At 44.5% G+C, this 20,069-nt stretch overlaps 1 protein-coding gene and 1 long non-coding RNA gene across 3 annotated transcripts in view; one reads left to right on the top strand and one right to left on the bottom strand.

Moving 5' to 3' along the window:
- The window catches only part of LOC143174409 (uncharacterized), a 28,459-nt gene extending 26,036 nt beyond the window's left edge, over positions 1 to 2,423 (bottom strand). For both annotated transcript variants that reach the window (XR_012998305.1, XR_012998306.1), the window contains exon 1: positions 2,275 to 2,423. This is a non-coding gene — a long non-coding RNA (uncharacterized LOC143174409). The remainder of the gene's footprint in view (positions 1 to 2,274) is intronic.
- A 681-nt stretch (positions 2,424 to 3,104) lies between these two features.
- Positions 3,105 to 15,867, top strand: LOC116431035 (forkhead box protein A4-B). Its single transcript, XM_076365742.1, has 2 exons — positions 3,105 to 5,745; positions 13,070 to 15,867. Exon 1 carries the CDS (start codon positions 3,838 to 3,840, stop codon positions 5,350 to 5,352), a length of 1,515 nt encoding a protein of 504 aa, XP_076221857.1. The 5' UTR covers positions 3,105 to 3,837; the 3' UTR covers positions 5,353 to 5,745; positions 13,070 to 15,867.
- Positions 15,868 to 20,069: the final 4,202 nt, after the last annotated feature.

Raw genomic sequence — 20,069 nt, 5'->3', positions numbered from 1 at the left:
AATCGAGTAGATTTTTGGACTGGCAACGGAATCCTGTTTAGAGCCTCCTATGTATTCACTGTTAGATGACTTTTTTCGTTGGAGAAATTGAAATTTTTTTTCTATGAAAACGTAATTTTCTGTGTCAATTATAATTCGTCATTGTTCGCTAAATTCAACGGGAAAATCGCTAATATCGTGCATTAGAAGTTTGTTTTCAAGCGTCAGACGAATGATCGATCTTTCGTAAGCAATAAACTCCGAAAATCAGAATATAAAATAGAAGTTTCTGATATAATCACTCAACATTATTAGAATTAAGTCAGGACGATAAGTTTATTCTCTATATTCCATTGCGACGGATATTGAATCTTATTTCCAAAGTCTATCCACCTCAAAAAACTGAATCCACACAAATCCCATAAAAAATAATTCAACTTTATATTTTTCTATTCATTCAACTGAAATCCATACACATACATCTCCTGCCAACGTCTTCAATTTTTGTATACACCTTTACAAGCGGCCATCCTTAAAACCTTAACATTTCACTGAACCGCGAAAGCATAAGTAAAATAAAGTATTTATCTCTTAAATTTCTCATTCCTTCCAGGTTTTCTAACTCAGACACACGTGTAATCCTTTCGAGACTATTGGGACACATAAACCTAGTCAAGTTTACAGAGATGCAAGCTGCTGATCTATTAAGATTTCTTGCATGCTACTTTATTATGAACGTGCCATTATTACTTTAAAGAACATAATCTCGTACTACAATTTCTCGCTGTTAAAAATTCGGTTAAGTGTCTCAAATATTTGAGTGACAATGTTTGTAGATCATTTTTCAAAAAGTGGTCTTGGAAAATCCGCCTCGGAAGCATTAAGGTGTTGTATAGCAAATTTAGCGGAACATCTTCACCAAAGAAAAAAATTAACAAGAAAATAATCGCAGAAAGGGATATCGTTGGTGGACACCACCATGTATGGAAGAATTTCTGGTCCCAAGATCGCGTAAGATAAAGAACGTTTGGAGAGCGAGAACTTAAGCGCATTGAATTTGTCGTTCAAACTCGCGATAAAAGTCGAGGTGATAAGCTTTTCGGTCAGCGGAATCGTCGCGAAACGAAGAAACTCGGATGGGTGGACCAGGAAGAGGCTTGAAAGGCCGCGGAGCGTCGGCGAGGAAGCGCGGGACGCTTGATCGAATCAATCTAACCTAATTATCTCCCCTGAAAATCCGGTCTCTTTTTATTACGCCCGTTTAATATTCATGGGAAACTCCGACGGTTAATTATTCGACGCGACAAACGGTTAATTGGAACGAAATCGAACGAAAAGTGCGGATTAATTAGGTGATTCGATTGCGGGCCGCTGATGGGACCGGAAGCTCCTCTGAGGACTCTGCAGAGAGCGCTGGTTGGCGTCGGTCCTTTTATTCCTTTTTTTTTAATTCCTTCTTGTCAGATCTGAGTTGGAACGAGTTAATTTTTGAAAAATGTCACGATCCATCTATAAATAAGTGTCTTTGCTAGGTTTTGGTAGTTTTGTTCGTATTTTTGGGAGATATCCTAGTCCTTAAAATGAGGAGTTTGGTTATTGATATACAGTTTTATTACGCGAGAACATTTAGATGTTCGTCGTGCATTTTGTTTGGAGATTTTTCATTCAATTTCGAACTAAATGGCGATGGAAAGTTACAAATGCGAAGTGTGTTAACGAAGTCTCGAACGAGAAATTATGATGTAGACTCGATAGATAAGGGGTGCGACGTCTGATGCTGCCGACGGTGAATAACAGTTCCTGTTTGAAGGAAATTTCCGACATTTTAGAATTTCTGAACTCGATAAGGAGAGAATACGTACGCTGTGTTATTGTTTTCCAATCTTCCACAGTGAAAATACCAACTAACAATGGTGTTAACTGGTTTCAGCGACGAGGACGAATAGAAACATCAAATACCCACGGAACATGATTGACTTTCACGATCTCCAATATTAGAATCGAACGAACGAAGCCTAACAAATAAACCCACAGTAGCTTCAACCAAAATCGCTAGATTCTCATCAAGTTTCATCCAGAAGAATACCCCGCGTCTACAAAATCTAAACATCCAACTTGCCTGGCAAGCAAAAAGCCAAGATCTTCTTAAAACATTCCCCTGTGCTTCGAAATAACCCTCGCAGCTCTACGAGTCACACGAGTTTCACGAAGGAGAATGCAACCGAAACAAAGAAACCAACCAAAACAAAAAGAAACGAAAGAACAATCATCAGGTGAATCAAGAAGAAAACGAACCTCCATCGCCTTGATCCATGCGCCGTCCGGTTCCCTCCATCGTTTCCCCGTAACGCGAGAATTCCCGTCTCCGCCACGGGGTTGGATCGCGGGAGCGTCGAAAATCGAGGCGAAAACGCGTCGTCGACCGAACTCGTACTGTAGGATCCGCGAAAAAGCTGTGCGAGAGGGGGGGGGGGAGGACGAGGAGGTGGTGCGGAGACGAGGGGAGGTTGGTGGGAGGCAGAAGGGTGGTCAGGTCGTACGAGTAGGGAGGTCGTCGAAGAAACAAGGGTGGAGGAGAACGGCGTCGACGGGTGGCGAAAGTGATGCGGAGCAGGGAAGAAAAGCGTCGCGTCGCGTCGGGGTCGCGGGACGCGTGACGGCGCGCGCGAGATAGGTGTCAAACGCGTGGCGGACAGACAGTTGACATGACATGGCAGAGCCGCGAGGAGAGGCGACGCGGTGGCCCCGTCGTCATCGGGACGATCGTCGTCGCCGGTCGTCCGTTGCCTAGCCGTCTCCTGCGGGTTGTATTGCGCAAGCTGCTCGGCGCGCAGAGGTTCGCAGCTGCGCGCTCGCCCTCGGCGAGGAAAGCCCGAGCCAGCGAAGCATTATCGCGCCACCGATTCAAGGCGGCACGGAAGGGGGACGCGCAACCTAACCCAGACCTAACCCTCCGTCCCAGTTAGATTGGCTGGCGCTGGCCGGCGGAGGGGACGGGCACCTTTGCATTGGCCGCGCCGCATAGCGTGGAGCAGTGGCGGGCGTGGTGCGCGGCGCCAGGAGTGGGGGGTGTTTGAACAAGATCGGGAGACTCAAGAGTAGCGGAGTACACTCGCTAACCGGCCTCCATCCACACGGCACACAGAGAGAAACAGACCGGGTGAATGAGGGAGAGTGGAGGTGAGGCGGCTCAAACAGGCCCCGCTCAAACAACTGCTCTTGTGTGTTCAGCTCGTGGCTGTTGCGAGACGCCCGCGCCACGATCGCCGCCGCGCACACCGTTGGCTTCTTCCTCTCGCAGTTCGGCCGCGTCGCGTCCACTCGTGCTGAACCGGAGATCGACGAGTGTCCGATCGAGCAGCCCGGTCGATTGTTGCTCGTCGTTGAACGTCGTCGTCGATCAGTGAACGTCAATCTCGTTTGAACAACGGAGAACGGTGACTGTTGTCGTGCAACGGGAGATCGTTGTGCCCGCGAGGGATAATTGTCAGTGAACCAAGAATCGTTTTGTGCGTCCTCGTTCTACCGATCGGGAACGTGTTTGCGTACGTACTGATTCAGTGAAGTTTCAGTGTGAGATCAGGAGCATAAGGACCCGACTGCTCCTCAGACAGATCAGTGATCTCGGTTCGAACCGCGTTTCGGCGTTCCGAACTCGCGCGACGGACTTCCACGAAGGTTTCCCAGTGACCGCGACATCATCAGTGATACAGGAGGTATCGGTGATTTCTCGACCGGCGACAGTGGGGCGAGAAGATTAAGGGATCGTCGCACTATCAGCAGCCGTGGTACCGTGGTTTTCATGATTCCCGTTTGACGAGCAGACAACAGTCTGCCATACCGGCCCCGGTGACCTCTATGACCATGCTCCAGTCCCAGAAGCTGTACGGCGACGCTGGCGGTTTAGGCGGCGCGATGACCAGCGTCGCGATGTCCACGATGGGCAGCATGGCGCCGACGTACAGCTCGATAAATTCGATGGACTGCGTGTCGATGGGCATGTCAATGGGGGTCGGCGTCGGGCCGAGCTGCAGCCCGCAGGGCGCCGGCGGCTTCAACATGAGCACCATGAGCTCCGCGATGGGAATGGCTCCGATGGGCGGCGGCACAATGAGCAGATACGGCAGCGCTCCGATGGCTGGCGCGAACGCGTGCATGAGTGCCGTCGGCTACGGCTCCTTGACGCCAGGCGCCAGCGCCGCGGTCACCAGAGACCCGCTGTCCCTGACGGAGCCTGACTCGCCGAACTCAAGCCTGCAGCGGGCCCGCACGGACAAGTCGTATCGGCGCAACTACCCACATTCGAAGCCGCCGTACTCGTATATCAGTCTGATCACGATGGCTATCCAAAATGCGCCCACGAAGATGCTCACCTTGTCCGAAATTTACCAGTTCATCATGGATTTGTTCCCATACTACAGGCAGAACCAGCAGCGCTGGCAGAACTCCATCAGGCACTCGCTCAGCTTTAACGACTGCTTCGTAAAGGTGCCGAGGACACCGGACAAGCCGGGAAAAGGCTCGTTCTGGACGCTGCACCCGGAGAGCGGGAACATGTTCGAGAACGGTTGCTACCTGCGCCGGCAAAAGAGGTTCAAGGACGAGAAAAAAGAGCTGAATAGGCAAACCAATAAGCATCAACAGCACCAGCAGCATCACACCAGCGACAACGGGATAGCGCCGGCGGGCGCCGCCAGGCACAACAGTCCGACGCCGGTCACCGCACGGGCTGCTGGCAGGAGGACACCCGCCTCTCTGCACCACGGACCGCAGCAGCAGGACGACAAGGACCTTCACTCGCTGGTGTCCTCTCACCACCATCACCACGCGGCCAGCCTTCATCAGCACCACGCCGGCTTGAAGAGCGACACCACGGACATAGGAGGTCTCTTGGGCCCCGACTTAGGCGCCGCGCACGACGAGCTCACGGCCATGGTCAGTCGGAGTCTTCATCCTCATCTCATCCCCGACACGGCCACGCTGCACCATGGAATGACGGGCAGCTTGAAGCAAGAGCCACCGTACACCGCTGCTAGTCATCCCTTCAGCATCACCAGGTTACTACCAGGCGCCACAGCCGGCACGTCCCCGGGCGCTCAGGACACCAAGCCGCCCGAGATGAAGATGTACGAGCTACATCAAAGTTACACGAACTTCGGCTCGTCGCATCATCCGCACGCGCACTCCGCTCCCCCGAGTCACCATCATCACAACGGAATGCACACGGGCTCGAACACCGCTCCCATGCACAACATGACCAACCACCATCACCAGGAGTATTACCAGAGTCCGCTCTACCATCACGCGACCAGTGTGGCCAGCAGTAGCGCGCCACCCCCGCCGACCGTCGCTTCCGCTGTGCCCGGCTTGTGACACCACGCTACACACCCCTACGCCCTGGCCTGAGTCGCTGCTGCCGCGGCCTACGCCGCCAACACTGCCACTCCGGCCACCGTCACTGCCGATCTCGTTCTTCATCATCATCACCATCCGTCGGCGTCTTCCGTCTCGTCGTCGTCGTCCTCCTCCTCCTCATCATCCTCCTCGTCGTTGCCCTGCCCGGCGACCACCCAGCCGTCCGCCGTCCAGGACTCGCCCGCGTCTGTCCGACCGTCGCCTGCTGGGCAACGACGTCGACGCCGCTGCGACGAGAACCCGCCGCCGGACGTCGCCTGCTGGCATGCGAACGAGGAGGAGTACGACGACGAGGAGGAGGACGAAGAGGAGGAAGAGGACATCGTGTGAACGAGGAGGACTTTGATCGAGGTATGAGGACAACCAGCGTCCGCGGGACTCTTGCGAACGTAGAGCGCTCTTTTACCCTTCGATCGTCGCGATCATGCCACCTGGTCGTTCGATTCGCCGGACCGGACGGGGGTTCAAACGGGGATGTTCGCGCGAGGTTAGGCGTGATACACACTGTCGGTCAGGTTCGATCGGATGTTCTTCGATTGCTTACAATGTACGTGTTCACGCTGTGAATCCTGACCTGGGCTTGGTACGATCTCGCTGTATTTTCTTTCATTGGAAACAAAAGACGGGGGAAGAATTTTTCATGGATCGATAGAGTGTATCGGGTCTTATAGTAGCGTAGGCTGATCAGGGGTTGTTAATGTTTAAGATGTTTCTTTCATTTCTTGAGGGCTGGCTCGGAGAGGTAATTTTTGGCTGAGATTTTGTGCAATAAGGATTTGAGTCCTTTCGGTAGGGTATCTGGAATTCGTCGAGCTCATCTTTCGTTGCTATCTTTGGTAGAGATATGTTCGATTGTGTCCTGAAATTGAGTAGAGTCTTTATTCAATTTTCTTTTCATTCTCTTTTTATGAAATCGCCGTTATAAATTTCTGCTTAGATTGCGGTCTAATGTCTTGGATTTGCAGAAGCTCATGCTAATCGAAGCTTCGGCAAACAGAAACTTGAAATAATGGAGATCGCGCGAAGAAATTTTTCTTTCAGTTGCATTGAAATGGGAATTTTAATAACTTAACCATCGGATGGTAGAATGATTTGAGTCGGATAAAAGGCGTATATAAATTGTTCCTATTCCACGAATCGTAGCAGCTGACACACAGTATCAGTGTGTCTTTAACCCCTGATGAAACCAGCTACAATGATGGCGAGACGTTGGAAACAAATTCCTACTGGACATGGTTCAAAAAGCATTAAAGCTACTGATGATAATAGTTACTCGATGACTCAGTTCCGCCGTCGAACGGCGAACCAAATTTCCATTTGCTTCTAGTTTCTGCGTAGTAGTTCACAGAAGTTTGTTCTCTAGTCTGAATTTTCGATTTGCGTAGAAAGATCAGAGCGCAGCGAATGAAATTTTCGTCTGAGCGTGAAAGTATAAACATCAGCAGTCGGATTACGCAGTACTTGCGGCGATTTATCGACGTCTGAGACGCAGCCGTGAGTCGGAGAGACACATTTTAGCCGCGTTCGCGTAACATTAAAAATTATCGGGAATAATGGAGTCAAACCGATTAGCTCCGTCTTTTAGAATTCTCGAAACATTTCCGTTGAAACGCTCGTCTCGGGTTTTTTTTCAGTTTGAACGTATAATATTAATTTTCGATTTTCATTTCACTAAGACGATCGCATCGACGAATAAACGAACGGTTCACTTTTCGGTCTTGAAATTTGGAGTAGCCTGAATCTCGAGTGTCTGACGACGACAGACACTTTTCACTTTGCTTTCTATTGAAAGAATCGGACACAAGGAAGCGTTTAATGCTCTCCTCTCGCTTGACGTCTTGAAATTTAAGGAATACCGAGTAACGCATCGCTTTTAACGAGCAGTTAACCAGAGCGACAAGTCTGAAAAACTACCGGTCAACACATTTCCGGAGAATTTGTTAAAACCTTAACCCTGGAAAGACGAAGAATAATTCAAAAATCATATTACCGCGTGATGGTTCAAGAAAATTATTTATTTTCGCTTGCGTCTTCCGGAAGAAGCGTTTGGAAATGAACCGTCAGGTAGTGGATGAATTACTGAGTCTCGAGGTTCAATCTTTCCAAGGTTAATTCTGAACATTTAGAGGTCTGTCGCGCGGAAAGTGTCTTTCTCGACTGCGAATATTTGATAACAGTCTTCGATACTCGTTGAACGCGAAGCTTGTCGGAATTTAGTACCATTTGAAATTTGTACGATTTTTAATTTAATTTGCACAATTTTTAACTTAGTTTGTACAATTTTTAGTTTAATTTGTACAATTTTTAATTTAGCTTGTAAATTTCTTAATTTAATTCGCACAATTTTTAATTTAATTTTTATACTTGTTAATTTTACAACCAGAATGAACGTACCATTCTTGGTCTTTGATAAACCATTAAAAAACGATAATTATAGAAAAAAGGGTGAATAAAACATTCTCTAAATTTCTTTACAAATAAAAACAATTAATAATTCGCATGTACGATCCACGGTCCAGCGAGGATCAACGCGAATCGGAAGTTGCGACGTGATTTACAGATCTTTCCAAGCATATCGCTCGACGAGAATGACAGAAAGAAACCGTGGAAAGGAAGAACTAAAAGAAACGAAGAAAAACGGGATAGAGGAACGGTAATCGGGACGCCAATCAAGCGTCGTCTTTGAGTGTCTGACTCACGGTCGCGCGCAGATATGCGAGCGCAATCTAGGGGGAGAGAACGATGAGAAGTCGGCCTGGAGACGCGCGATTAGGCCAACGACGCGTCGCGTTCCTTTGGGATCTTCCAGTTAGATTTAGGCGAAATGTGATCTGATTATTACACTGCTGGATCTTTCTTTCAAAAGCAACAAATAACTCGAAGAAGTTAAAATTAACTAGATACAAACTTCTTCTCTTAAGAATTTGAGTAAGTTAATCCTTCGAGGACTATAATTTCAATTACATCCTAATCTCTAGTTATTTAAAAAATTCAATTTCTTGAAGATATTCGTCCTCGAAAGGTTAAAAATAAAAGAACGTTCTTATATCCTCACGAATTTCAATATTATCTCTCTATTTTATATTCTATGCGATGGTAATTACAAATTGCTTTTCGGTGTTTTGAACTGTGATCTGTAAATCGAGGTGATCCCATTATGTTTTAATTGACAATTATCATTAACCCTTTGAACATAATGTTTCTCGTTGTAGGTGATAGCTAAATGTTCATTATTTTCTGATGAAATCGATCATATTTTTTGCAACTAACAGTCAAAAAACAATGCTGCATAAATTGAGGTATAGGATTATTTCATTTGAATGTTTCATGTGTTAATATATTATACAGAATTTAATATAGAATTTTATAATCTCTGTGTTGAAACAAATGGTGATTGAGGGTAGAGGGTTAACATCTGGTAGGTTACAGTCAAATCGAGGTTCACATTTCACTCGTCGATCTTGACGTTCAGATCACATTTTGCTCAAATGTGCTCGCGTCGCGTCGCGACGGTTTTTAGCCCCCGCAAACCACCGACGCGCGTCGGTTTTCTGTGATACGCGACAACGATTGCACGAGGCGATTCTGAGTAGCCCCGCGGACTCACCCCTTGCTCCACGACCCTTCGGAGTCCGTCCCCGTTTCGAGTTTTCGTTCCGTCGCGCGGACGAAGAACCCTCGCGATTTCTAGATAGAGCTGTCATTCGCGAATAGACTGTGGATTTTTATGCGTTTATCAGAAATTTGAGAGTGTAACGTTTCACAGAATGCAGAAAACACTAAGAGATACATCAAATGTTCGAAGTGCAGTAATTTTTATTATTTTAGGTAGCAACGTAACTAAATTTGGTTGTAGATATGAACATGTTTCGATTCATAAAATTTAGTTAAGGGCCCTTGAAAACGTGCATAGTATTTTAAACATATGAAAATGCAACGTTGCACAGTATGCACAAGGCTCTAGAAGGTACATAAAATCTTACAAGTGTAGTACTTTCTATAACGTTAGATAGCAACGTAAATAAATTCAGTCGCAAGTATGAACGTGTTCCAATGTTTACAGTTTAATTACGAGCTTTTAAAAATGCATGCAAAGCAGCATTTATGTGACAACCCAATATTTGCCACGACAAAACATTCTCTATCGCAATCCTCTTTTCTTCATTGTATGCTTGAAAAGTTGAATTTGCATGAAGATCTGTAGTCTACTCGCGAGGTACCCGAATACTCGAATGTCTCACACATTCGGTAAAAGGTACCAGCCCAGTTTACAATCCCCGACGGGGTTGCTGACCATGGAATCGAGGGCGGGAAGCTTGCACGGGCTTTTGAGACGCGAACGGAGCCAGGTTCCTCCTCTTTGACCTCTGTAGAACGCGAGACGATCGATTTGTTAATGTTGCTCCAGATTGACGGACAATCGAGGATGTTTCTTCGTAAATGTTAAATAGAGTACATTAAGTCGGATGTTTTGGTTTGAATTTCTCCAATGTATTGCATTCGATATGATATTCAAATTGACAGTTGTGTGGCTGTTGAAACTGAAATTTTAATGGAACATTCTTAGACATATGACAGTTAGTTAATGTAGACGATTTACTGAGAAACCATCCATAGACTTATAAATCAGAAACGTCTACAAAGTCTCTCAACCTCGACCAGCCTTTAGGGGAGAATTTTCGAATCGTGTCGATGGTTGGACGTTTCGGACGCCGATCGAGTTTGAATAGGACCAAACCGGTTCTCTGGATGTTGATTAAGGTTTATTCGGAATATCTTAAGTATTGACTGTTAACTGTTAACGGTGGAGAGGCAAGGAGCTATTCGACGAGAGTAGACAGGAATAGGGTTAAAGATTTCAGGGATTTTCTAGGGGAACCGAGAAATTCACTGTTTAGAATTTAGGAGTTTAAAGTGTTAAACGTTCTAGAGAGAAACATTGTTTTTTGTTTTATTCTGTTTGTTAATTAATTCGAGTTTCTCGGTGCAACTTTCAAGGTGATACGCGAAATAATCTACCTCTTCAAAAGCAATATTCGGATCGACCCACGTAAACAGTGAAACTAAACTTAAATCAATGAAACAATCAGTCGTTCCTTCACGCGTGATAACCTCAATTATCTCAAACATTCGCTTCCGAAACCAGTGTCCAAACTTTCATGTACAAAGAGACAGATTAGGATCAGTGCAAACATTTTGCGTTTTCCGATAAACAGTCTCGTGTACTCGACGTTTCCTTTCGAATCGAAATCTCACTGTTTTTCTCAATACGATTTAAATTGATTAACTCCTTGCCCTTATAACATGTCAGACTCATGAGGATTTGAAACGAAATTTAACAAATGTAAGTATTACTCAACCCTTGTGAATTCAAATGAAACATTGCTCTTTCTGTTATCAACGATTATACTCTATAGCAAACACAGACGGTAGGATATATCCAGAATTTTCCTCTGTTTTTACTAAATTATTAGTGGCAAAGTAATCGGACACAATTGAGGAATAAGTAATAGGACAAGGGGCTGTCCGTACTTTATCGCTAAACAATCGGTTCGATGACTCACCGTCGGATCGATGAATACTCGGTTGTTACGCGGAGATTTCAAAGAACGCGATCGGCGCGGCGCCGATCTCGCGCGACTCAACGTTTTCTTATCCTCCCGTGGTTGTCGCAACGGTGTTCTGACTCACTCAGGTCGTGCCGGCGCGAGGAAAAGCGGAAAAAGTGCGCGGCGTGCACACAATCGGCCGACGAGTGTGTTTATCGACGGCGTTAGATCGATACTAGAAGCCGATAGGAAAGGTCTGTTTTAGGATTATCTGTTCCTGACGCATTCCTCCTCTTCTCCGTCTGTCGTTCTGTCGTCGGTCGTTGATCTCTTCGATCGACGCGCGTCTCCATTCTCTCCCGGCGACTCGTTATCGCCGGCAGCGCGCAATTGTTCGCGCTGCTCGCATCGAAAGGTTCGCCAATTAGGCTTTATCTTCGATCGGGATCCCCGCCGATAAGCGGAAATCAGAGTTTCCCTCGGAGACGCAGCTTTATTTCCGATCGACGACGTTTCGTACTCTTCGCAAAGCGACGTTGTTGCATTTATAATTGACATTTCAACCGTCTTTGACGGAGACGCTCTCGAATGCGGAAAATGTTGACCCTTCACTCAGTCTGTTTTGCAATTGTGCACGTTTTCACTGTTTTATGATTTAATGATCTGATAATGTAATGGTTTAATGATTCGATAATGTAATAATTTAATGCATTGATAATGCAACGACTTAACGATTTAATGATTTATTAGAACTGAAACAGAGTTCTATCTTTTTGCGTGCACACTTCGAATATGAAGAATTTATAACAGAAAAGTAACGTTCAACTTGAACTCAAGGGAATAGTGACATTCATTGCTAATTTCTGTCTGAAGTCTTTGTCACAAGTTCGACGCGACATTGTAAGGCAAGGGGTTAATCGCTGTAGAATTCGTAACTTCGTTTCTGAACGACTTCGAGTCATTGATGAACAATGTACGCTTCGCCCGATGAATATCTATTGATTCACGAGGAAGTGATTCTTTTGTAACAAGATTTTGGGATTTCTAATAGGAAGATTGCTCTGGTACACTGTTTGTCATGTGATAATAGTTAGTTTCTGCTGTTGATATGATATGGTCATTTCGAACTACTCTGAACTGTGTCCAGTTGGTCCCGGGGAATGATGAATTCTACAAATATATGTTTAATCGGGCGCCGTAGTCATTGTTAATGGTCAGCAGCTCGTGTGGCAGCTTTTAACTGGTTCACAGTCACGCGGAAATCGTTGTCCCCGCTTGGGTTTCTCTTTGTCGTCAGCGACTCGCTTGGCTTCTGGCTACTTTTAACCGGCAATGTTGACGGTCCTTCCATATTGTGCTCTATTGCTGTGCACACACGCCGGTTGCAACACCGAGGAACGTGAAGTAATGAAGATGCATTCAACGTTAGAAGCCGCAATTAAATATTCGTTGAGTAACCCGGCTGGTAGAGATTCTTTTGCCATCATAGTTATAATTTCCCATTCGCGGGTTGACGGCTAAGTTCATTTTCTTTTGGACAGCTTGCCCAATCTTCTGTCTGATCGCCTGTAAATAAATGGATTCGCAGCATTGATTGGATTTTCCGTTTAACATACCTTATGTTATGATTCCGTTTCTTTGGTTCCTTTATCAAAACAGTATTCTCCTAACACGATAATCTTGGAAAAGAACTTCTTGCCGATTCACTCACGAATGTTGGACAAAACTATTCTATTTTCTTCGTGTTTCCTTGGCGATGCAATTTTCGTGTATCATAAAGTTAAGAGACGGAACTATATAAATAAGGATCAAATTTGTTCCTCGCTGTTGCGTATAATTAACGAAAATCGATTTGAAATTTGCCTTCCTCGTTCTTGCGCAGCGATAAATATGCGCTTCTCGAAGTTTTCTCGATCAAGTTAATGTATACACGTCGAAACAAGGGGTATTGGAAGAAAGTGCATCGTTCTTGTTTAATTATTGGACCGAAGGTAACGTTTACACTACGATACAGGAACAGATATCGCGAACAGACACATCTAGAACTCGAACGAAACGAACGACCCACGGTTTCGTGAATTCTAACCGAAATGACTGAAACATCTGTTTTCAAACATCCCGTACAGATGCAAAATGCTTCTCCCATTCGATATTTCGTTCTCCAACCGGGTGCTACGCGCGAACATCTTCGAACACCGAAACGACTCGATTCCTTGAAGCGATTTAGATCGTTCGAGGGGTAAGAGGGAGGATAAGAGAGAGGAGCGTTCGCACGGAGGAAGCCCGCCGATAGATCGAAGTCGATGGAAAGGGCAGTCGATGGCCGACCCCGGAACGCGAAAGCGTCGGCGTAGAGCGAAAATTGTGATAATCCGTGAGAATAAGTCTAAATTAATGAACGTAGGCTTGCAATGACGCCTGTATAACCCGCGTAGAGGTGCGCATTCGTATCGGAGTCGGGCGAAACGCGATCGAATTATCAGACTGCTCGATTTTCCCGTGAAACCGGCGTCCCTCGAAGTGGCTTGAACCTTGCGTTAGCAACCGGGTAGCCATTTTTCTGTTTTCTTCCACGCGATTTGTTACATTCTTACGAAAATTCGACAAAATCGCATCGATCCTCAATTTACTTGACGCTCTCGCGGCGATTTGTGCCCCGAAGATGACCAATTCGCGCACGAACATTGCAATATTCGAGTTTGAAGAAACATGAACGCGTCAGTTGCTAACGCGAGGGTTGAAGAAACAAGAAGATTCTTCCGTCGAGAATTGGAATAAGTTAAAAGTAAGGTAACACGACTCTTAAACTCCTGTAAAGTGTTACTTTATTTTTCTATTTCGAATTCTACGCGCTCGAGGACGTAACGCCCGCAGTCTGCTAATTATATTGGAACGATTGAAACGTAACGAACTGACAAGTAACTTGATTCGGCGATAAACGATCTCCCGCAATCTCCGATTGTCGCCGGTCTAAATTTGAAACCGACGCGATCACGGTGATTCACGATGAATAATTACAGACAACAGTTCGCCAAAGAAAAGTTGCATTTCAATCGTGAATCTTGGTACACGTTCCGTGCAACTCCGTATTCGTACATTGTACTCGAAACAGACAGACACGCTTGAACACACGTGAACGAACACGACACACATACTTACATGAGACATACGAGAATAAGGAAATCGTAAACGAAAGGAATCCTGTTGAAAGAGAAAAAGCGTCACGCAGGACACGTCCAGTGTTTTTTGTATGATACGTGTAGATAGCCGCACAACGTAAACGCGTATGATTGTACAATATTATATATGTTACAGAGAGTATATATATATATAAAATTATAAATATAAATATATAAATAAATGGAGTCTTTAAACGATACATTATGTTAGGTATATATGTATGATATATATACATATATATTATATAAATAATAGAGAAAATGTGAGCGACTGACAAAAGGGGGGGAAGAGTGAGAGCGAGCGAGAGGAAAAACATTGTACGTGTATTTCAAAAATGTCTCAAACGGCAGCTGGATCGTCCGGGATAAATCCGCCCCGATTATTCGAGGGTTGCTTTCGAAACACGCCCCTATAAGAGAGACGTCCTGTAAATAGAGAATATACATATGTTTGTGTGATAGAATGAGCGAATGAAAGAGAACAATTGCGGGAGAGAGAGAGTGAGTGTGAGAGAGAGAGAGAGAGAGAGAGAGAGAGAGGGGGAGAGGGAGAGGGAGAGGGAGAGAGAGAGAGAGGGAGAGAGAGAAAGATGAAGCCACAGAGCAGCGCGCGCGCATCGCCGAATGCACCGATCATCGTGAAACAACTCGTCGCATCGAATTCTCGGTTTTTCGTTCCGACACTTTACTCCGTTCCGATTTTCACTTTCTTTTCGATCCCGTTTCTCGAACTACATAGCATCTAAATAACAGCGACAGACTCCATAGCCTAGGATCCCGATCGAACTCACACGAGTTTAAAAAATGCCGCGGAAAGGGCACGCGCGGGAAATTCGAATGATCGAAACAGCGAAAGGACGATTTCCGCGATCGAGAAGAAAGTCGTGAATCATTGAAATAGCGACGTTTCCCATCGTCGCCGGTGAGTTTCCTCTCGATCGTGGTGAAATCACGTGGCTCGCATTCTTCATCATCGCCAGTAAATTGTCTCTCGATCGAAGATTTTTCATGACCGAGGAAAATCGTGGAATCATGTGACTCAAGTTTTTTATCGATCTTGATGAACTTGATCTCGAATCTTATCGAAGGAAGATCGCTATAGAAAGGACGAGACAAAATCTGGAAATTATGTAACTTGAAGAAGATTCTCCATGATCGAGAAAAAATCAAGAAAAACCATGGGACTCGCTTTTCCTATCGTTGTCAATGAATTTCCTCTCGATCGAAGAACTTTCACGATGAAGAGAAAATAGAGTCGCGTGACTCATAGTGATTACCATCATTGTCAATGAATTTTCTCTCGATCGAAGGTTTTCCTTGATCGAGAAAAAATCGTGGAATCACGCAATGTACGATAATGAATTTCCTCTCGATCGAGAAGGATCCGTCGATCCGTTCACGGCGAGCGAGAAGCCTGACGTCTTCGACTTCGCGATTGTTCGTCCGAGCTGCTGTTTCTTGCACGCTCGCGTTCTCGGAGACGGAATTGTCGTCCGACGTTGCGCGTTTTCGACGGACCGAGCGATCATTTTCGACCCGCCGCGCCGCGCGGGACAGCGTTTTCTCGAATTCCGTGTCCGTTCTCGAAGCGATCGGTCGTTCTATGGCTGATTGTACATATTATGCATTGACTTTTTAGGCAAGGACACCGCGCGTGATTGGGATGGACCTCCGTCGGCCGCGACGGGGCCCGGTGAAACGGCGCGAGCTAAACGAGGATGTAAATGTTTCAATAAATCCACGTATTTCTACGAAATGTCTCTTTTGTTTGCGGATCTCCAGACCTGGCTTGATTCGTGTTCTCGTCCTTGTTATCCTGATCCTGTCACCGACGTCGACGATACAACGGGTACTCGAAATGTTCCCTGGAAACGATTGTTATGCGCTGATAGGATACTCGCTTTATTTTGTAAGTAATGTCCCTCCGGCCTTACAGTAAGTGGCAATAAATAGTCCCATAAGTTCGTGGCGTTCGTATATTTCTTGGCACTAACGCGAAGAGAAATCACTCGTAAATTGAGGAACAAACCTGTTTTATTTCAATATTTCGCATAATGTTGATGTATTATACAAAGTTTAATATTAAATATTAAATGTAGTGGCTTTGGTATGCATCTATAATACTTAAAGGATTCACACATCGCGGCACGAACTTATGGGACGATCTAATGCAGTATTGCGGATTTACGACGAGGGTGACCAATCATATAATACATCATTAGCAACTCTTTTAAGAGCAGTAAAATAAACAACGTAAATATTATTCGATATTATCGATAAGAAATTGATTTAATACTCGAGCATGAATTAATGAAATTTCATAAAACCATGGATTAACATATAAAAAACACTCGAAACGCAAAAACGCAAAACGCAAATTGTCCCAACAGAATTAACTTCTACCATTATTCGATCGCGTGAAAATTTGTAAATAAAGTTCAAGTGTTCGCTTCGCAAATATTTTACCTACCTACGGTTCTACGTTATCGCGTAAACCCCTTCAGACCCGGCGCACATTATAATGTATCTACACCGTTTCACTACTTCGATGTCTGACGCAATATTAAGTACAAATTGAAATAAGTTTCCATTAAATCATTATATAAGTTTATAATATTTCAGTGAAATAATTTTAACAAATGTAAGAGTAGATTGATTAAGTAACGGTTGATTCAACTATAGTCAACTGTTACCAAACGGCAGTCGAGATAAAGGTAATAAAAGGAAATTCCGATGAATAACTGCCGGTCGAATCGAAAGTTACATTTGAAGCGTCGGTTTCGATACAAGCAGAAGAATTTCGGCCGCAATTGAAGGGAACGATTCAATCTGGACGAATACAAGCTCACTTAGTAGGTTGTGCAAACAAGTAAATAATGTAAATCAATTTTTAATCATTATCGTTAATCGCCATCTTCTTTCTATCTTTGAGATGATCCACTTGTGAGATAAGATCGCGTTAAACAAACAACAAATTGTCTGAAATTTGCCCGATTTACTACAACACGACTTTCTTTTGTTATCCGATCAACCTTGTCCTTCCTAAGAACAGGTTCTATTTCACTTTCTTCATTTAAAGAACAAACAAAGAATAGTAACAATTACTAATCAATTTACTATACCTGCCACATTCAAATCTTCACAACATCCCGGGACCATAGAACATTCTATAAATCCGTAACCTGTTGCTTATTTATCACAATACGACATACAAAAAACTTGTTCTTTTACAATACAAATCACTTCCTTACCCACAAACACTTTCAAATCTTCCCCCATTCCACAGCTAAAACTAAAATCAAGAAGCACATGTCACACCTCCAACAGTAAGCGACTCAAGAAATATTAATTCAACCATCCAATATTTCATTCAACCATTCTAAATATTACTTAAATAATCAACCGCGTCCCATAGTTATTCGATTTTCATCTGAGCTAATACATGCCTCTCGACAACTTTGCCACTGCTATCGTTCCTTTCCCGATCTCCCGCGATAAGCGTTCGATTATAATGTAAAATCTTTTGAACCGATTCGTTAGCCGAACCGTAATCTGTCGATCTTGCGCGCGATAATGCTGGAAACACGCGCGCAAGCAGGTAGCGAGGAATTGAAAATAAGATAAAGATTCACGCGATGTTCTTTCCCGCTGTCATCTTCGAGCGGCGTGGACGCGAACGGCAGTGGCGAAGGGTTGGCGGGGGTGAAGCGGGAAGTGGCAAAGAGAGAAAGAGAGAGAGAGAGAGAGAGAGAGAGAGAGAGAGAGAGAGAGAGAGAGAGAGAGAGGGAGAGAGAGGGAGACAGACGTATCGGAGCAAGTGGAACGAATCGATATCGCCTATCGTGCAAGCACACCAAACACTCGATATTTTGTAATTCGTGCAACACGATCCGAAGCGAAGGTGAACGACCCGGAGCGTTGCACGCGAAAGCTGCCGGACGCTCGCCGAGCACGCTCGAGGACGACGCTGGTGAACTTTGAAAAAGGCGGTCGACTCGACCACCCTCTGGGCGCATCGTTCAGGTAATCGTTACATTAACAGCCCAAGCTCTTGCGCCGGAAAGACGTTAATCGAAAACGAAACGAGCAAAAAGATTCTTTTCGCCCGTAAACTGTTTTTCAGAATTCTCTTGGAGCTTAACATCTTTCTCCAGCGATTCATTCAAAAGCAGTGCGGAGAATTTTGTTTTCATCAATTTCTCGCAGACGTGCGATTTTGTTTAATAATCGTATTGTTTAGTGTAATACATTTTAAAGTAGTAGGGTACATCGAGGCGAATCGGATCAGTTTAGATTTGACAGTGAGAAGCTAATAGTTGAAACTGAGAATCAACATCCTTTTACGTAAATTTCTTATCAATGTCAGCTTTAGTATCAGTAAAGCAAAATGTTAAAAAGCTTAGAAACGTTCGTTTTATAAAGAGAAAACTAGAGTGCTTTGAAATGTATCACTCTATACAAAGTGACTACTTTGCTTCTAAATGAATTGCCAGAGCAAGAGGTTAAGCACCAAAAGAGAATTCTGAAACGCTCTCGATTAACGTAAATATTGATAAGAAGTCCGTGATTATGTATTATATTTGTTTATTTTTATTTCAAGGGCCGTATTTACGCGTAGATATAAATAAATTGTGATAAATAAATTATGATAAGCAAATTACCAGATCTCTGTAGTCAACATCCCAATGTTTTATTTATTAACTCGTTGACACATTCTCCATTTGCGCCAGTAGGATAACAGTAGAACTAACTCGCAAGCAACCAAAACGATACGTTTTCAATATTTTCTTTTCTAATTAACAGTTATTAAGACACAAATTCTCTGAACGAACCTTCACAAAGCTCAACACTTCTAATCACAATAAAACTTCAATGCCCAGTGTCAACGCTAGAAATCCAAATGCCTATTCCCACTTACTCATTTATCGATTTCGAATGAACTAGACCAAAATCCTTATCCCCTTATTATCCTCAAACAAATCCTCCCAATAACGCAATAAAGCAATCTAATTTCGACGATAATACACGGCATAGCGAACACCATCAGAAACATGGAGAAACGTAGCCACCCCTGTGATTCGTATAAAGAGAAATTCCAGTCTGCTCGGTAATTCCACTGTCAAACATCCGTCGTACCCTTTCCCCGGCCGAAGCAGCCGACGCCGAGGGAAAAGCGGAGGCATTAACAAAAATCATGTCATAATATTTGCCTTGCCAGACCGGGCCGGGCCGGGCCGGGTACAATTTGCACGGCTCCTCGGCTCGTCGACTAGCTCGCTTTTTACGTTCGCCGATCCCGATCGTGGATCCGCCTAATCTCCGCTCGCGGAACCGCCGCTCATTAATTACGTGATTCGTTTGGCGGCCGGATACAATTTTTTCGCGGGCACGTACTACCCGGCCGAAGGATAGAATGAACGGCAGCGATCCAACGCGATCGAATCCGTTCGGCGTGTAATGGGGGATTAAACGCGGCCAATCGCGGTTACGCGGCGATCGGTCAAAATCAGCTGGCGTATAACGCGCGATATCGTTACCCGGGGATTATTGTTTGAAAAATCGTCGCGGGGAACTACTCGTTTACCGGGGGTATTCGGGTGAACCGTTGGGAACGGGGAACTGTTTTAGGTGAAAATGGCCGTTCCCATGTGATGCATGGACGATAGTTGTATAACCCCGTACCTTACGATTTATATCTCAACTATGATCGATACAACTGATTTGTTATTAATGTATTAATCTGTATCAATCTTTGTTTCGGAGTATAACAATTGATAATAGAAGAATAATATTAAACTTGGATTCAAAGGGCTCGAGTAATGTTCATGCCTGTTTGATTCTGTTTAAAATCTACACTATGTGTCTGACACGTTATTGTAAGGCAAAGGGTTAAGGATTGGTACCTGTGGTTCTCTACTTTTTAAGTAATTCTTCTAATATTTTATTA

Source organism: Nomia melanderi, chromosome 3 (genome assembly GCF_051020985.1).
Source record: "Nomia melanderi isolate GNS246 chromosome 3, iyNomMela1, whole genome shotgun sequence".
NCBI lineage: Eukaryota > Metazoa > Arthropoda > Insecta > Hymenoptera > Halictidae > Nomia > Nomia melanderi.
Note: the sequence above shows the minus strand (reverse complement) of the source record. Positions and strands in the feature narration are given on the sequence as shown.

Excerpts from the sequence above, each read along its gene's own strand:
- LOC116431035 (XM_076365742.1), top strand. The coding sequence starts at position 3,838 with ATGACCATGCTCCAGTCCCAGAAGCTGTACGGCGACGCTGGCGGTTTA.